Consider the following 18,810-nt stretch of genomic DNA (forward strand, 5'->3'; position numbering starts at 1 on the left):
TTATTCAGCCAAATACATACATTTTCTAAAAATCAAAGTTTACTCCAAAATGTAAAGTTTTATCACAAACTACTATTTTTTCGTTTTCATTAGTTTTTGTAAGACTTTTCCTGCGTAATATTGGCAGGGATTCGACTGGCCCTGTCTGTGGGAATGTCATCCAATTTTGGCAGTATGGAATATGCCACCGTTATGCGTTTTGTAGCAATTTCCGCTGATTTCATTTGGCAAATTGAACTCCGCCTTAGAAATTGAAGGTAAGAAATTTTACTTAAATGAAATGAAATGGTTAAGAGTCGCGTTCTAATTGTTACTTTACGAAGGTGTTTTTCATAGTTTAATGAAAAATGGTATTTTATTTATGATTATTTTAAATAACATAGGTAATTCCTATTATTTTATTTTCTATAAAAAAATCATTATGTTTTATTCTAAAAAGCGTACAATATATTTCCACATCGCGGTACAGTCGGTGACAGAGTCGTTACATTGAATAATTTCCGTAATGTTGTACATTATTAACCTCGTTCACCAACCCTCCTGCTGCAAGGCACTTTGACATTATTCATAATAAAAATCTATGAAAACTTATGTCTTTTGGTTCCGCGTGTAACAGGGAATTTCTTAGAATTGTACTTATCGAAATGCTTATAATTTTTATATTTTTATAACCATACTGATTTACTGAAAAGTAAACAAAAACTTTTTTTTTTTCCTGCAATATTTTTCGATACACGCGACCGAAGCCGAAGGCATATTATAGGGAACGTATGTAACAGCCGGCTAGTCTTTAACCCTGCAGTGGTCGCGCGGACTACATATGTAGTCCACTGATACAAAATCAGTTTTATTTCTTAAACGCTACGCGTTAGTTTCTTGTGCCGCTAGGTACTTTCAAATGACTAATCGCGGAACGTTCTCAGTGCAGCGCGAGCGCCGGTCACGCGTGGATATAGCAATACTAGCTCCGCAAAGATCCTGGACTACACACGTAGTCCGCGCGACCAATTACGTAAGTATTTTTTCAGTTCATATTTTTTTGTTTTAATTTATTTTATGTATAAATTAATGTAAATATGTAATATAAATATTTTTGTTTTATGTTATTTTACTATAAATTAATTTAACATTATATTTTTAGGATAAAAATGGATGATCGACAAGTTGCACAAATACTCGTAGAGGCGTGGTTGAGAGAAGTTGATGCCGACATCGACAATTATCAAGCTGAGTTTAGCTCGGACGAGGAAGTAGATCAGAGCAGGAACAAGATATTAGAGGAGAAGGGTCGGGTGAAAGCTCTGAAGATGAGGAACCACCTCAGCAAAGACGATGGCGTAATGAATATTACACAGGAGTTGATAACACAGTGTGGTCTAAAACACTTCCTCAAAACAGAGGAAGAACTCGGAGGCATAATATAGTGTTTTTTGTTGATAAAATGTTCTTTGTGAGACGTTTCGAGAAACTCTAGAAGATGGCCTCTAACGGTGTTCTTCAATTTACTAAACTTGGGTGCACTAAATGCATTATGTTTTTACACAGCAAATAAAAATTATGAAAATGTATGCCGTCGGGACTTCCTTACGACTATCTTTGGGTTGGATGAAACCATTGGCTCAAAAAAGAATAGACTCAAAATCGTTGCCGAGGTCTTTGGCAATAAAAATTAAAGATTTTCTAGGTATTACGGACCAAGAAAGACAAGCACCAGCTTCAGAGGCGACGTCGAGCAATGTAGTGCGCCGTTGCCACGACTATGGAAGAGCTCGCAATAAAAATACTCGAAAGTCGTGCACTGCCTGCAAAAAGTTTATTTGTGGAGATCATTCCAAGATTATGTGTCTTTCCTGTGTAGAAAATGCTATAAATGATTAATTTTAATTATTATATTTAAATGTGATCTCAATCAATAACAAAGCTGTGATTATTGTGCCAATTTAGAGAAGTATTTATGATTTTGTTTAATTAATTTAAAAAAGGGTTGACATCTAAGTTTTTTTTTATTTTATATAGTTAAGGAAACTGTACTGATTATAATTCCATAAGTAAAATAAATAAATTATATAAAAAAACAAAAGTTATTTCATTTTGAAAATGGACTACGTATGTAGTCCGCGCGACCACTCTTGTCTCGATTAGGTGCGCGACCACTGCAGGGTTAAGTAGTTATGATGTTTGTTTGCCCTTAGTAAAAAACTGTTTTAAGTAACATAATATCGGGAACTTGACGATAAGTTGTTACAATGATTATTTTCTCTGTATGAGAATCCGTAGGCGCGTCGCGCACTTTTCCTTTATGCGGTTGCCGCGATTGTTTTAAGCTATCAGTCTTTTCACAAACTGCGAAATTATTTTACACTGAGATTGCGAGTCACACCTCTGCCATTCCAATTTGAAGCGGCCCATTCAGTAAGGACAGCAAAAATATAATTTATTATCCATATATATAGACTCACCTGAAGCCATTTAACCCTCGTAATGTTCTCCTCAGTCACCGTCAGCGCCCTCCTCTCCCCCAACTTATATGACGACTCATCATAATACATATACTCCGTAAACGTCAATCCACTAGTAGTGTACTGTTGTGTGAAATATACTGATATAGTCCCGTTTGGTATATCGTGTTCTATAATCCATCGGCACTTGATTGGAACTGGGAAAGGGTTGGGGAAGTCTGGAGTTTGGATGATGCCGACTGGGGATTTTAAGTGGCCACCACACGTGCGGGGTCCCTGGTGCTCCCGGTCCTCTTGGGAGTAGATGTGGTCGGCGGCCATGGTGGTGATCAGCGTGATGCTTAGCAGGCGATGCATGGTTAACCTGGAACAATGATTGAATTAGGTTTTCACTTTGTTTTATTGTAAAAGCGTGTACAAATCTTATAGGAGACAAACTTTCCCTTTGCGGGTTCAGACGTAATGATGTGAAATTATTAAGTAGGGTACCTAAACATTTAATTTTTAAAAAGATTAATGTACCTAATTGTAATTTTGCCTAAATTCTGCAATGTTATTTTTTTGACAATGCAACATCGTCCAATTAAATTTATGAAAAGAAATCTTAATTCAAATAAACATGCTACATTTTTTACGAGCCAAAAATAAGGCGCCAAAACGAATAACTTTACCTAACTTTTATATCGAATTGATCACAATTCAGGAGAGACAGCGGCAAATTCCAAGCCATTTACAAAATGGCGGTATATCGTCCCAATTCGGGGGCAATAGAAACATTTCTATTGGAGCAGCTTACCTCAGGCAGTAATAGTGGTCGTAGCGGTCTCATTATTTTCAAACAATGTTGGACCTGCTTGGTCCAAGATACGAATAGGAAGTTTATTGAACGAACGCTGCCATTGTTCTTTGACGATTAAGAGAGTAGGTAGAGGTACTAGTAATAGATTTATACGGTTATTTTGGAATTGGGATTGGAAAAATCGAGAAACAAAAGCATGCACACTTATTACACTATTTTAATTGCCTATAATTTCTTACAAAAAATATTGTTGACTTAGTTAACTAGGTACGTATACCCAATTAAGAAAATAAAAGATGACTCAGACGTGATGATACTTTTATGTAGGTGTATGTACATGAAAAATTAATGTGAGATTGTAACTTTATTTTAATTTCATTAATTTACAAGCTTTTATAAAGTGTAATACACATCACTTCATTCCCTTCAGCTTATTTTTTCTTAACTATTTGAAGTAAATTCTCTAGGTAAAAACTACTTTCTGTCGTTGAAAATGTTTTATTTTCCTCCCTCATGTGTTCGTGCTATATTTCAGTGGAAACGTGATTCGGCCTGCATTTTTGCATCTTTTCCTATTTAAACATTCGCATTGTCTGAAGTGCTCGTTGAGAACAAAAGAATATGTTTGGATACTAGCATTCCTACGTTTAATGATGTAGTATAGATTCAACATATTTTTGGAATACTCGATATAGTCTACCTAGTTCATGCAATTTGCTGTTTGTATCTTTAATGTATTTATTTAGTTTCTGTTGACAAAACCAGGTTTATTTATTCATTTAAATATTACTGTAAAAATGTAAGTTTATAGCACAATAGGCGAATGGCTGAAAGCATTATCTACCAGTCAACCATTAAGTGTGATAGAGAACTTTAATGGGCGATTAATGTTTTAGGTATATTATTATCAACTTAAGCATTTGTTTTATCAAACTACTGCAATGCCGTCAAATTTTATATTTCATAAGGTCAGGTCAAGTGTTCTCTAAAGTTTGCACGGGACGAGTAATGAATGTGGATGATCATGGCAATTAGAAATATGTAGGCCTTGCCTACTCCTCCGAGAAAGAGGCGCTATTTTATGTACACCTCATACTTGTAATATAATTTCATTATTGACCAGCAGTAAATACTTAATGTTAAAGTACAGTAATTTGCAACTGTATCTGTATTTTAGACTTCAGTGCTTCTTCTTCTAACACTAAACCATATTAGGTATATATACATATACTACATAAAGTGCTTTTATAAAAAAAAGGTTGTTAAATGGAGTTTAATTATCATTAATTTAATCTGCATTATTCTATGATTGATAAACTGACATCAAAGGCCGCGAATAGAAAATTTCTGTATTCTTACGTAGTGTAGCGAAAACAAAGAATATATGAAAATGTTTCACCTTTAATAAAAATTGTGAGAAAAACATCATGGCTAATTACGTAACGAATAGGGTGTAACGAAGTGTCACGCCATGATATTACAAACATTTCGTACAAAATAACGAGTGTATAGAACACAAGTACGAGTTGGCTAGCGAAAAAAAAATGCTCGCGCTATCAAAACATAATTTGTAAAAACTCAACTGGCCAAGTTGTGCCCAGTAGTCCGATTGCACATTATAACTATTTTTCAACCATTGGAAGATACTAACTTTTGGCACGGTGACATTTTGACAGCAGGATCATATGAAGCGTTACGGTTGCTGATCCTTTACCGCTGTCATCACATAATGTTACAATAACAGTTGAGTTTAAACAAAACTAGAGCATTTTCATAGTTACAATGCAAACATTTCAGAGCAATTCAGCTATAAACAACGTATAAAATGACGTGATTGCCCTATTGATTATTAACGCCGATACTCGTACGTAACAAAGTTTATGGTTCATTATTTATCGACTTATCGCCACCCAAATTTGTATCTTGAAATCCTGAATTAGATGATTTTAATAACGTTCTAGTATACGAATACTAAAAAAAGACCTTGACAGTTTCTGTAGTTGACCAAGGTTTAAAGCTATTTTACCAATTTATAACCGTATTGTACCAAGTCTTCATAATACTTCTCTTAAAACCCATCACAATGGATAAAATATTTTACTCCCAGTTTATAAAGCTGGTGACGAGTTTTTTATGCTTTATAAATGTAAGTTTTTTATTAAAATAGTTTAAAAACAAGTAGCTTTATTTCTGTACTATTGGAGATTTATGTTCTCGACAGGCAAATGAAACATTGTCTCGAGCCTCGTCAGAGATATATCGTAGCGGTGTCAAAACAAATAAACTTGAATATGTGTTTCACTTACGTCAACATAAAGTTCGTGTTACCAACCCAGGGAGCTTAAGATGTGATGTAGGATGAATAAAATTATAATACACAGGTTATTACTTATTATTGACGGTTTAAGTTATATAAAGAAAAAACCTTTGACATTCGCGACAACTGGGTCTGACTACCTTGTAATGGATAAAGATGTGATAATTCTATGTGTAATGTGTCATACATAAAGAATGGAAAACATCGCAAGAAAATAAATACATTTCAGGTAATATAAGGTATATTTAAGCCATTCTGTGTAATTAAGCACCAGCACTTTTCACCACTTGATGAAGGGCTGGATCTCAAGTTTTTCTTGAAGGAGGCCTTGGAGGAGGTATATGGGACAAATACTGGGACTAAATTATTTTTAATCACCCCTCGTCGAAGCACTGGGAGAATAACGATTTTTGTAAAGAGGAAGGATTTACGGAAAATCTTGTTAGATTTCCATTTAATCATATTTTTAACCTTAATAAACACGTAAAGTTGAGTAAATCTGTAAAGCTTTGAACAAATTACTATGTAAATGAGTCGGCCTACGTGACTGAATCTCGAGGGAAGAATATTCCGAAATTAAAGAAGTATTAACTGGTTAGGTTGGTAGTATTTATCAGACTCAGTCTTAATTAGACGCTGTCATTTGGCAGTTAATTTATTTTGAGTAAGATCTTAATAGCCGAAATATTTGAACACCCGGCATGAAATCGGGAGCTTTTCGTAATTATCTACTAGTTATTTATTCAAGTTAGCAAATTATTTATTTGAAAAAGTTTGTATGAAACTGACTCGGGTGTTTTGTTTAGTTTATAAAATTTCGATTCTTTTCACCTGTCACTTTCAATATTAATTTCATCAGAAGGCTACGAAGGTTAGGTTCAGCAGAAACTTCGAGTCATTAAAACTCTGCTTTTAAAAGGAAAACACAGTGATATACATATATATATATGTATATGTAAATCTATTCAGTTCCTATATACAGGGTGACATTTAAAACAACTGCATCCTTTTAAACATAGACTATACCATGCTTCTGAGCCGTTTGAGCCTATTTTTATTTAAATTAAACGTCATCATTTTCACATTTAAAAAACCTCAAAACTACGTCACACGCTTTAATAAAGACCCATACTACATAAAGAAATTAAAACTAAACATGAAAATAAATATCTGAAAAATAAATTATTTTTCTAGTATCAAGATCAAGTAAAGTACAGAGTTGTCGCGATAGCTGAGCTGAATTGTGTCGTTGACCTCTGAATCTTACGCGTCGCTTTTCCGCCGGCCGGGGTGATATGACGTATTAAGGATCTAGATTTTGATACTTTTATTTTTTTTTTCGTACTTTCTGAAATATGATCCGATATTTTTATTTTAACGTTTTTAAATATCCTTTAGATGAGTACACTTAACAGTTAAATTTATGCAGTTGAATTAAAAGTCACCCTGTATATGTGGCAAGGCAGCCAAAACCACTGGTTAGATTCTACTGAAATTAAGACTGTCGTAATTTTTCTTCACTCTGCAATTTTTTCACGCCATACGTGCATGAGTAACGTCTCATGCACTATATGTGCGCATCTTCAATTGATCCCTGCCTCAAACACCTCAATTATAATGGTCTCAATTGAAATTTGAAAACGTGCACTAAGATATTGGTTTAATAATTAGAGCTAAAAGTGTCAGAACAGGTTTTAAAAATGTATAAATAACTCTCATGACATCGCGTAACCACTGCACTGTCATAACCCAATAGAACACTATATTAATCTTATTGTCCCGACATGAATGTTAAAGCGAAACTTGATCAGTTCAACGCCACGTTCACGTCACGCGAGGTCCCGCGGGACGTCGCCGTGATCCATTCTACTTCCACGCAATATGGGACTAAGGTGACAATAAATTTTTTTTTTAATTTTTTTTAAGCGAAGAGGTATTTTGTTTGTAACTGTAGGAAGTATAGTTATAAAAGTTAGTTATTCCTACAGAAGAAAGAAGGAGAAAAGAGGAGAAAATAATCAGTATAAAATGTCTATATTATTCAACGTATATCTTAAGAACATCTAAGAAATAAAAATTATTTTTGACAGATCACTAATAAACAACATCATGGCAACCGTTGCTATGGCATATACCATGAAGGTTGCCTACATAACGAATAAACTCAACACCACCAAGATTTTGACGATTTTTATTACAGAGACCTACAGGTGTACAAGTCCCACGATACACCGCGCAATTTTTTTTTAATTTTTTTTTTTATATGCGGGACAAATTACACAGATTGAGTTAGCTTCGAAGTAGCTTCAAAACTTGTGTTACGAAAAATGTTGTGCAAATGCTAGTAATGAAATAAATAATATAGGCGGCTTTTTTAAATGTGTACATAGCTCTTCTGACCCATCCCAATTAATAAGCCTTGTTAATCCTTTCTTGATTTATTTTCAGAATTTACGTTTATTTACGAGAAAAGCAGCGGAAACATACATGTTGCTTTCCACGCGTCCACCAGTACTGAAACAATTTTTTTAACTGTAGTTACCTCTTAAAGTAATTATCTTCTATTTATAAAAAAGAAGATACTGATTTCATCAACTGACGTACTCTTGTACCTATATCATAAAAACAAAATGTAATATTTTTACTTCAAATACTGATATTTGTAGGAGGCAAAAACCTAAGTGGAAAGGCTATTTAAATAAATATCTCAAATAACACATCAAAATAAAAAACTGACACAGATAAAATCACCACCGTGTAAAATACTTCAACGTTCTCAATGAATACGTAAAGTTTTCAGCGACAGCCATTCAACTATCCGAGATGAAAGTTCACTAATTGCGAATCGGAATTATCGATTTGGCCCAACATTGTTCGAGTTCTATATTGTCCGGGATCCTAAGTAAATTATGGAGTCTCTACTTAAGGCCGCCTCCAGAGACGTCTGACTACAGGATCAAATTTTCGCCTCTCACCTTCCCGATTTGGAATGCAACGAAGATTTTCTTTTGGCGAAATTAATGGTCCCTTTTTGCCGAGTTCTGTGATAATGTTTTGTATGTTGTTTTTGTGTTGGATGCTTTTTTGTTTATTGTATTCGTTATGCGCTATCGTTGATCCAATAGCACACGTCTGGAACTTATTATTGCAATAGCTTGGTTTGTGTGATTTTAAAGTTTTTAAAGTAAACTAATTAATTTACATAAAATCTACGTAAAATCATGCCTCTTTCCTTGACGGGTGAGCAGAAATCACATCTTTAAAAAATACATTGGAAAATATTTCACGACACATATACCCGATGATTACAAGAGTCATAATTAAATCTTTATCAAGCAGCCTTTATAAGAAAGTAAAAGGAGAAAATTGGCATTTCTATTTCCACATATACTGGATTTAATAAAGTTAGCGAATAACGAATTCAGCATATTTTTGCAATGAGAAAGTTTGACGCTCGCGAAATAACTACTTTTTGCCGCAATTATTCTGCTTTTCACATTTTCATTGGTCTTTTTCATGTGCGTGGTCATGTTTGCATAACAACATCCTTTTTTATAGAGTAAGATCCCAGAGCCGTAAGACACAACTTATTTTCTAAAGAATGGATCTTTCGATTCTCAGTAGTCTTTCATGTACTTTTAATACCTGCATGTTTGTGAGACTTGCCCGGTGACATCTGCGCAGGTACCAGGCGAGAAAGGTAACTAAAAATCACAGTTACTTAACTTAAATTTTTATGACTGATTTTTATATATATTTTATAGACTATTACTCTGAAGTCATATCAGAGAAGTCAGACGCTTTCCATGCGCCAGAACCTTTGTCAGACGCTTTAAAGCTCTATCAAAAAAAAATTAACTTAATTTATTTTTAAATGTCTGACTTTTATATATGTTATTCAGATAACTATTACAAAGTTGTATTAAATCAGTCAGACAGTTTGTAATGACCAAACACCCCTTAAACACAAGAATTACTCAGCCTCGAGTATGAGCGCGATAGCACAATGCGCATGCGTGTCAGAGTAAAATATCTAATATTTGAAAAGTACTTACTGTTTTCAATTTCATATTTTTGCATATCTATTCAAATACGATGAAATTTATAATTAAAATAATAATTAATCATTTTAAAATAATATAAAATATTGCATATAAATAGGGGAAAATGAATTTTTTTGTAGCAATAGCCTTTCAAAAAGAATGATTTTTAATTTATTTAAAAAAATATATCTATTATAATAATTTCAATAAAAAATAATTAATTATGATTAATCAATTGAATAATTATTTTATTGTCTCTTTATCATCTTCATCATCAAAATAATCATTTGAATTTTCATCATTTATTAAATCTCAATACTGTCCACTCAAGTCATCGTCTGAATATTCTGCCAGCAACGACAATCTAACTGATGATGAGCATCAGTTAGATTGTCGTTGCTGGCAGAATATTCCGTAAAAATAAAATCATAAACAATTAAAAAATAGTATAGTAATAGTAAACCTATAACACATAAATATAAGTGAAAGGCGACTAAGGGATAGGCTTACAAACTTGGGATTCTTTTTTAGGCGATGGGCGAGCAACCTATCACTATTTGAATCTCAATTCTATCATTAAGCCAAATAGCTGAACGTGGCCATTTAGTCTTTTCAAGACTGTTGGCTCTGTCTTCTCCGCAAGGGATATAGACGTGACCATATGTATGTAGTCTACTTTAATTTCGACACCACCGCAACGGCTTCGATGGTCCAGTGGTTAGCGCGTGAGACTGTGAAGTTGGCGGTCCGAGTTCGAGTCCCAACAATAACAAGATATATAGTAATTTTTATTTAAAATATTTTTTTTTGTGTTGTTTGAGTATTTATTAAAAAAAACTGAAAATCAAAATACTACATATAATCATACGGTAAAAATATTTTGTCTGTACATTTAATATTTTGACTGAAACAAATAGAGAATTTTTTTTACATTTTTATTTTTATATACAGTATGCAATATATTATATTATTTTAAAAATGATTAATTATTATTTTAATTATAAATTTCATCGTATTTGAATAGATATGCAAAAATATGAAATTGAAAACAGTAAGTACTTTTCAAATATTAGATATTTTACTCTGACACGCATGCGCATTGTGCTATCGCGCTCATACTCGAGGCTGAGTAATTCTTGTGTTTAAGGGGTGTTTGGTCATTACAAACTGTCTGACTGATTTAATACAACTTTGTAATAGTTATCTGAATAACATATATAAAAGTCAGACATTTAAAAATAAATTAAGTTAATTTTTTTTTGATAGAGCTTTAAAGCGTCTGACAAAGGTTCTGGCGCATGGAAAGCGTCTGACTTCTCTGATATGACTTCAGAGTAATAGTCTATAAAATATATATAAAAATCAGTCATAAAAATTTAAGTTAAGTAACTGTGATTTTTAGTTACCTTTCTCGCCTGGTACCTGCGCAGGTGTCACCGGGCAAGTCTCACAAACATGCAGGTATTAAAAGTACATGAAAGACTACTGAGAATCGAAAGATCCATTCTTTAGAAAATAAGTTGTGTCTTACGGCTCTGGGATCTTGGACTATTAATTTAGATAGAGTTTAATTATGTTGATCAATTAATAGTTCTAAGCTTTTGAACGCGCAATATTCTCGTCAAATGTGGCTGACAATAGATATTCAAAACGTCATAAGAAATGTTATAAAGTGAAAACTTATTTAGTTGTGCACTGTTTGTGTTGGTAAAATAATGTTTTCAGAACACGGGACCTGTCACTATTTCAATTTCACTTCTATCATTAAGCCTAACAGCTGAACATGGCCTATCAGGCTTTTAAGACGACGTGATTATATGAATGAATGAATAAAAAAAAACGCCGGTGAAGTGGTATGCAAAATTTCCTTTGGAATATCGTTCGACGTGCAATGCTCTTTCTTGGCTGATTTAACCTCGCTCAAAGCAGTCTTTTGTCCTGTACCTGGACACGTCTGGAACCCACAGGAATTCCATTATGTATTCTACAAGACTTTCAAAAGATTTCCTCGTATATTAAAGTCCGATTTGGATGCGACGTGACGGTTTCCTTGAAAATAAAGATGTTGTTTAGCAAAATAAAAAGTTAATTTTATTACTCTTGTAACATTTTGGTAGTATAACTATTCATAATAATTGTTTATTCAAATGAATACCTTTATACAAAAAGCAGTTATAATACTGAACTTAATATATTCCGATGTTATGGTGGCAAATAAAAAATTAAAGCACTACAAGATTCAAATATGACAGACAGAGACATCAGTCTTGAAAATACTATGTACGCTATATCGCTTTTAAAGTCAACAGTTTTCACTTATCAGTTCGTCAAGCTGTTTTCAATTTTGAACCAATCCCATGCTTTTTATGCACTTTCTCACCTGGGAAGTGACTAATGCTCATCGCTGTATTTCAAATCAGGTTATTACCACCTACACCAATAGCTGATTTCATCCACGGATCAAAGGACACAAATGGAAGCGAATTTTCGATGGAAATCAACTGTAGGCCGTTCAGTTCTAACGTTTTCCGATAACAAAATGATAATATTCCCCATACATTAGACTTTACGCTCACAGTTATAAGATTCAAAATAGAGCTAATTTCTACTAGTTTCTATTTAACACACAAAATAGGCCGTTATCAAATGTTGGCCAAAGTTAAGTAATTACTTTATGTATCTGATTCTGCCGTCTTTGTCGGCACTAATCCCGAATGGGCTTTGAAATGGACCGTAAATCTGTAACTGTTATTAGGTTAACAATTAGTGAGAATTCCGACTACTTATTTAATTAACTTTTCTAATAAATTCAAGTTTGTGTTTCATTTACGAAGATTGATTATTCCTTCTCTTGCTTTCTCCTTCTAACTGTCATGTCTATATGTAACTTTTTTTAAACTTTTGCATTGCGTTATAATAATACAGGTAATAAACGCGCACGTAACGTACCTTTATTTTATCTCGGACGTTTCGAAATGATACGTAGTCACCGAGCGGCTGAAAATCCGTACGTTTGCTTCGAAGCCATAAAAAGCATAGCATACTGCTTTCTGACATTTTATATGCCTACGCCCTTCTGAATAGGTACATATTATTTTAACCGTGAATACATATTTTTTTTTGCCGCGTGGTTCCCGGCACCAATACAAAAAAGAATAGGACCACTCCATCTCTTTTCCATGGATGTCGTAAAAGACGACTAAGGGACAGACTTACATACTTGGGATTCTGTTTTAGGCGATGGGATAGCTACCTGTCACTATTTAAATCTCAATTCTATCATTAAGCAAAATAGCTGAACGTGGCCATTCAGCCTTTTCAAGACTGTTGGCTCTGTCTACCCCGCAAGGGATATAGACGTGACCATATGTATGTATTTTTTTAACACCACCACCACTCCTTGATGACGCACAACCTTGATTGTTGAGTTTTTAGTTCGTGACTTAATTTTTTATTTTCCTCCTTTGAGAAACCTTGATGTAATACAACATAAGGCGAAGTGTAATTCGATTGTTGAACAATTTTCTAGGAAAGAAATTTTGTTTAGATTTGAAGTATCTAGTGCTTTTTAACATTTATAGCCGAGCTTATGACGAATAATAAAATTACATGTCGTGGAACACAAGTCGCCCCTTGAGTCCCAGGTATAACTTATTATAACGAGACACGTCTCACATTATGCCATCATAATTTGAAGTACGCACGAATGACTGAAACGTCACAAAATTCGTCACGTTTCTACCATTCGTCACTGTGTGAGAACAGCCTTATTCGCCTAAAGACACTAACGAGAGATAATGATCTGAAATGTATTCGAGCTACGCCCACTCAATGTTCGTTAATGTTGCCTTGTGATGGTCCAGGAAAATAAATAAGGAATACAGTGAGGACGATATAAATCTGACCCACTATCAGTGGTGGATGTCGCCTTACGGAAGTCGGATGTAAATTACGCCTTATTTCCAAAAACATTTGTGTTAAGTCACAGAATACTATTTGTAATGATTTGCTGTATTTTGCGTTATATGTTCAATATAACTTATTTAATAAAAAAGGGGAAACTGATTGATTGACTGACTGATATATTAATGCACAGCTCGAACTGCTATATGCTAAGAATTCTAAAGTTATTCTTTCTGCTGGGGGTACTTCAAAGAGAGTAATTCTCTAATTTTCGACGGGAACTGAATTTAAAGTAGTTTTTTCATTCAAAAGCTCTGCAAACCATCTTGTGTCGTACCTCATACATCACACATGACACATACGTCAAAGCCGTCGTTATGATGAACTCATTTAATTTTGATTGTCTATTATCTTTTAAGAAAGTGACATCAAAACAAATTAAAATCTCTCAGACTGTTATAAACTAAGTTAGTCGCGAAACTCAGAACTTTAGAATAGGATCACTCGATATTTTTCCCATGGATTGTAACTTGGTGATTCTTTTAGTAGGACGGGTTAACAACTAGCCACTATTTAAATCTCAATTTCATCATTTAGTTAAACAATCTTAGTTTTTGTCTTTTAATGATATTTTTGTATTAATATGTATATATAAACATAATTTTGAAGAAACGTTTCAAAAATTTTGTAGCCAAGTATCATTTAACTCTAGACTGAGAATATGTAAATAGAATCTAAAAATGTTCACGAACAAAACTAGGAGTAGGACCCTCGACCTACACAATGAGTAGTCTTTCCTACAAACTCAATTTTAACGTGTAGGTATATAACTGAATAAAGTGTAACTTTTCAGAATATACGTTAAGGAGCCAGGTTTATACTATGTAGGATGAAAAGATTGATAGTGACACGCGAAATTGATATAGAAAGAATATTGATAAATAATGTTGACCGATTTTCAACAACTTCTGTATTTGACGTAGGTATTATGATATGACATGCTATTGAACATTTATTTTAAAAAAATAAAGATATATTTACTAAAAGAAATAATATCAATTCTCAAAAACCGGGAGTAAATTAAAGTCTGCGAGGTTTCATAAAATATTAAAATGTTGAAATTGAAATCAGAAAATACTTTTTGGTTAACGTTCCACAGATTAAAATCTCAACGTCGCAATAAATAAATAAGATTCATCAACTCGTTCAAAGGCCAGTGACAGACTGACAGCCAAAGTTTGAAGTATTCCGTCATTACGAAACAAATATAATTAAGCCTCAAAATTTAGTTCTGTAAATTTTCCGAGTCATTAAATTGTACCAACGCCAAGTTGTCATTGGAATCAAAATTGTTTTGGATTATCATTGATACAAATGATTTTGCCATTCATTTAAACAATTTCAGGGCCTAAGCAATTGTAAATAACAGAACCTACATATTTGTGTGGTAAACTGGCATTATTTTTTAATTGATTGTATTTTGGCATCAGAGACAACATAATGATTTAAAAACCTTTATTTTGTGGATTCTCCTTTCATGTTACCTGTCACTATTATAACATAACATATAATCACGTTTAGCGGAGTAGACAGAGCCAACAGTCTTGAAAAAAAAGACTGATAGGCTCGTCCACGCTCAGCTGTAAGGCTTAACGATGAATTGAGATTCTAATAGTGACAGGTTGCTAGCCCATCGCCTAAAAGAGGAATATAAGCCTATCTTTTAGCAGCCTTTTACGACATCCATGAAGAAGAGATGGAGTGGTCCTATTATTTTTTCTGTTGGTGTTGGAAACCACACAGCACTATTATTTGGACCGCAACCCTTAAGGGATAAAGATGTGATTCTATAAGTTTGACACCTATACATTACCAACGTTAATATAACAACGCCTTTTTCTCGACTTTTGACATTTCTCTCATCACCAATAATACGAAAATCTTCGAAGCTATTCAAAACCTCAATTTTGGACCACTACAAACCCAAGCAGGATGACGAGGCACTTGGTCTATCATTTGTATGCCATGAGAGTCTCTTATTGCAGACTCCTGACTTTCATATATTTCCGTTGCGTAACGCGGACTCATTAAAACTGTCTTTTGTAGTTCATCGCGACATTGAATGAAATAAGTAGAGGTCTTATTTTAATGAGGATGGGAGTTTTTAATCTGAATATTTCCTGTTATTTAGGAACTTAATGTCTTTGTGTTTTATGAATTTGAAAACCATCGTAAAATACAGGTTATTGACTTAATGAGTCATTTTGATTTGTGTTTCATCTCTTTAGAAGCTACGGCCGTGTCAAATTATAATATTCATGTCTTTAAAATTGCGGAAAATTGTTAAGCCAAAAAGCCACGCGCATCGCCGTTATTATCGTGGGAATAACTAGCTTCACGTCATAATAAAAAGTGAAATAACTATAGTCTTTCGCGCGATAAAAACGGCTTCGCGCGTGCCATGCTATGGGGGCAGTTTTTCTGTCTTAATTCTTATTAATACTTAATTTAAGAATGATGCTTCCTAATTTCAGTAATTATATTGTGTGTTCTTTGAACATCATCATTACTGAAGGAATGGAACAATTGCGGAGGTCAGATGGAAGTCGCTTCGTGTAAAAACCTGACTTACCCAATCCAAGATCCATGGTCAAAGGCAAACCCTGGGCTACTCTCCAGAGAGGTGAAGATGCAACCAGGACTAACGCCAGGAGGAAGAGAGAATTGATATAATACATATTGATGACGGCTTTCTCGCTTTTCTTAATATTGGTATCAATAACTTAAGACTAGCATTTACTTTGATTTGCTGTTACGTCTATGTTTTGTTTGATACAAAAATATTTTTTCCTATTCTCTGTAACTTTTGCAGACGTGTATGTAAGCCCTTTGATTCATATATGAATTCTCTTTGATATTGAAACAAATCTGTTATTTCTTTCAAACAATGGAAACCATTCTCGCCAAAAGCCTGTTTATCTTTATTCAATGAATTTATATTGTAGATTAATAACCAAACAGCTGAATGTGACCTATTAGTCTTTTGGCTTCAAGACTGTTGGCTTTGTCTACCCCGCAAGGGATAGAGACGTGACTACAAAAAGCAACAAATTACCGTATATTTTTCGGCAGTTAAGAATATGATAAGAATATGACTTAATATATTTCCCATGAATGTTGTAAAAGGCGACAAGGGTTAAATAAGCTTGGGATTCTTCTTGTAGGCGATCGGCCTGTCACTATTGAGATCCTAATTCCATCAGACAATTCATCAAGACAGCTACAGACTGTTAGCTCTGCCTTATTTATTTAAAACTGTATTGCACAAAAGCATGTATAAAAGGCGAACTTAATGCCAGTCAGGTTTGAGGTTTTTCTTTTTGGTCAGCTGGTTGACTGGTAGAGAATGCCAAACATTCTCTACCAGTCAACCAGCTGACCAAAAAGAAAAACTTTAAGTTGGTGGTGCGATAAAGTGCACATTAAAAAAAGCATACGTATGTATGCATAGATTCTATTATATAATCACATCGGAACATATCGTTACAACAACATGTTTTATTGAGCTAGCATCACTTGCACTTCGCAAGCCCACCCTCTCCCTATTCCCATATGACATATTTACTTTTCCTCTCACTACATTTGTATGACAAATAGGATTTATTGTACCAAATTCGCAGTGAGAGCCTTTGACGCTCGTACCGCTAATATTGAATGAGCAGTTTTTTCGATATTTTCTACGAATTCCACTATTTGCGCACGAGATTGACTATACAATGGTATTCTCAATTCAAATAAACGTGTGAAGAGTTTGTAATTCAATGTTCTTTTATGCTTCGAAAACGTTATTTTTGTTATACGTAATAATTTGTATTTTTAGGGGAATAGAAATTGATCCTATATGCTACCTGATTTTTTCCTCCCAAAACGAAACATATCCACAACTATATCCCTTGCGAGGTAGACAGAGCCAACAGTCTCGAAAAAACTGATATACTACTTCAACTTTTTGGCTTTATGATAAAATTGAGACTCAAATAGTGACAGGTTGCTTGCCTATCGCCAAAAAAAAGGTCCCAAATTTATAACCCTAGCCTAAGTCGCCTTCTAGAACATCCATAGGCAAGAGATGGAGTGGTCCTATTATTTTTTTTTTGCTGCCGGGAACCACACGACACACAAAAGCAAACGTGATAATTTTATACGACGTGTAACGGGATTGTGACGTGTTTTATATTTTAGTGCCATTCAACGGATACTTTCATGGAAATATAAATATTATTCAGATTTCTGTGGCTGCTGGCTTCAACACCCGGGATTCGCAATACCGAGCAAGAAATTAACATGCTATGAAATACCTAATTTAGTCAACCTATATACGTCAGGCGACTGCATGGCTGAATACCTAATCCTTAAAAAAACATAATTACTCATTTCATTTCCCTCATGAGTAAGCATTTCCATAATCCTGCAGTTGCATTATTAGCTTTTATTAACAACATTAAAGTTACATTTGCCGTGAAATTATTCGACAAAATTTATTCATTCGGCTACCTGCTTCAAAATTGTATTTGCACTGCTCAAAATTACACTTCATATTCATTTGAGGACGCCTAAAGGAGGTGTAATGATCCGCACAAGTCTTCATTAGTCATCCAACCTCTTTGAATTTGTTGCACAAAATTTAAGCAGGTTACAACTGGCCATGCAATGCCAAAAGCAAGGATATACTTTAAAAAGCAAGAAATTATGAAGAAACAGCCAGTTACGTTTTGTGTTTTTTTTGTTATTACATAGCTATGAAGCCACATGTTGAGTACAATGAATTTAATGAATTTTTTTAAATAATTACCTAATATTTTATTAATTCAAAATCTTTTATCATTTCATTCATACATTCGTAATTAATCGCCTTCTTGGCGTAGGCCTCCCCCAAATTCCTTCTAAATATTACATAACATCTAATTACGAACAAATGTTTGAAGACTTCACATCTGCTGACTTTCTCGGGGCCTAATGAACAGTAATACCCCGTAATGTTTGCTTCTCCGAGTTATCTTTATAGCGCTCCTGATTACGCCCGCTCTAGCGCCGCCAATTTGATTAGCGCTAGCGCTTACGAGTCACACAGCGGGCTACGATATACAACTCTTTAATAAGTACTTCTAGTTTTTGTACAAGTGTACATTGCTATTTAACGCGAATCAACTGGAAACAAAAGGGACACATATATAGAATTATTACTGCGAGTGTACTTTTCCGCGACGAAAATATGTCCCTATGTCCTTC

At 34.0% G+C, this 18,810-nt stretch overlaps 1 protein-coding gene across 7 annotated transcripts in view; it reads right to left on the minus strand.

Annotated features, from left to right (window-relative positions):
• Window positions 1–18,810, minus strand: part of LOC106136237 (uncharacterized) — a 286,942-nt gene that overhangs the window by 149,726 nt on the left and 118,406 nt on the right. For all 7 annotated transcript variants that reach the window (XM_060949379.1, XM_060949376.1, XM_060949375.1 and 4 more), the window contains one exon: window positions 2,460–2,823. In XM_060949379.1, coding sequence (XP_060805362.1) covers window positions 2,460–2,823 — 364 coding nt within the window. The remainder of the gene's footprint in view (window positions 1–2,459; window positions 2,824–18,810) is intronic.

The sequence above is a fragment of the Amyelois transitella genome, chromosome 18 (assembly GCF_032362555.1).
Source record: "Amyelois transitella isolate CPQ chromosome 18, ilAmyTran1.1, whole genome shotgun sequence".
NCBI classification, from domain to species: domain Eukaryota; kingdom Metazoa; phylum Arthropoda; class Insecta; order Lepidoptera; family Pyralidae; genus Amyelois; species Amyelois transitella.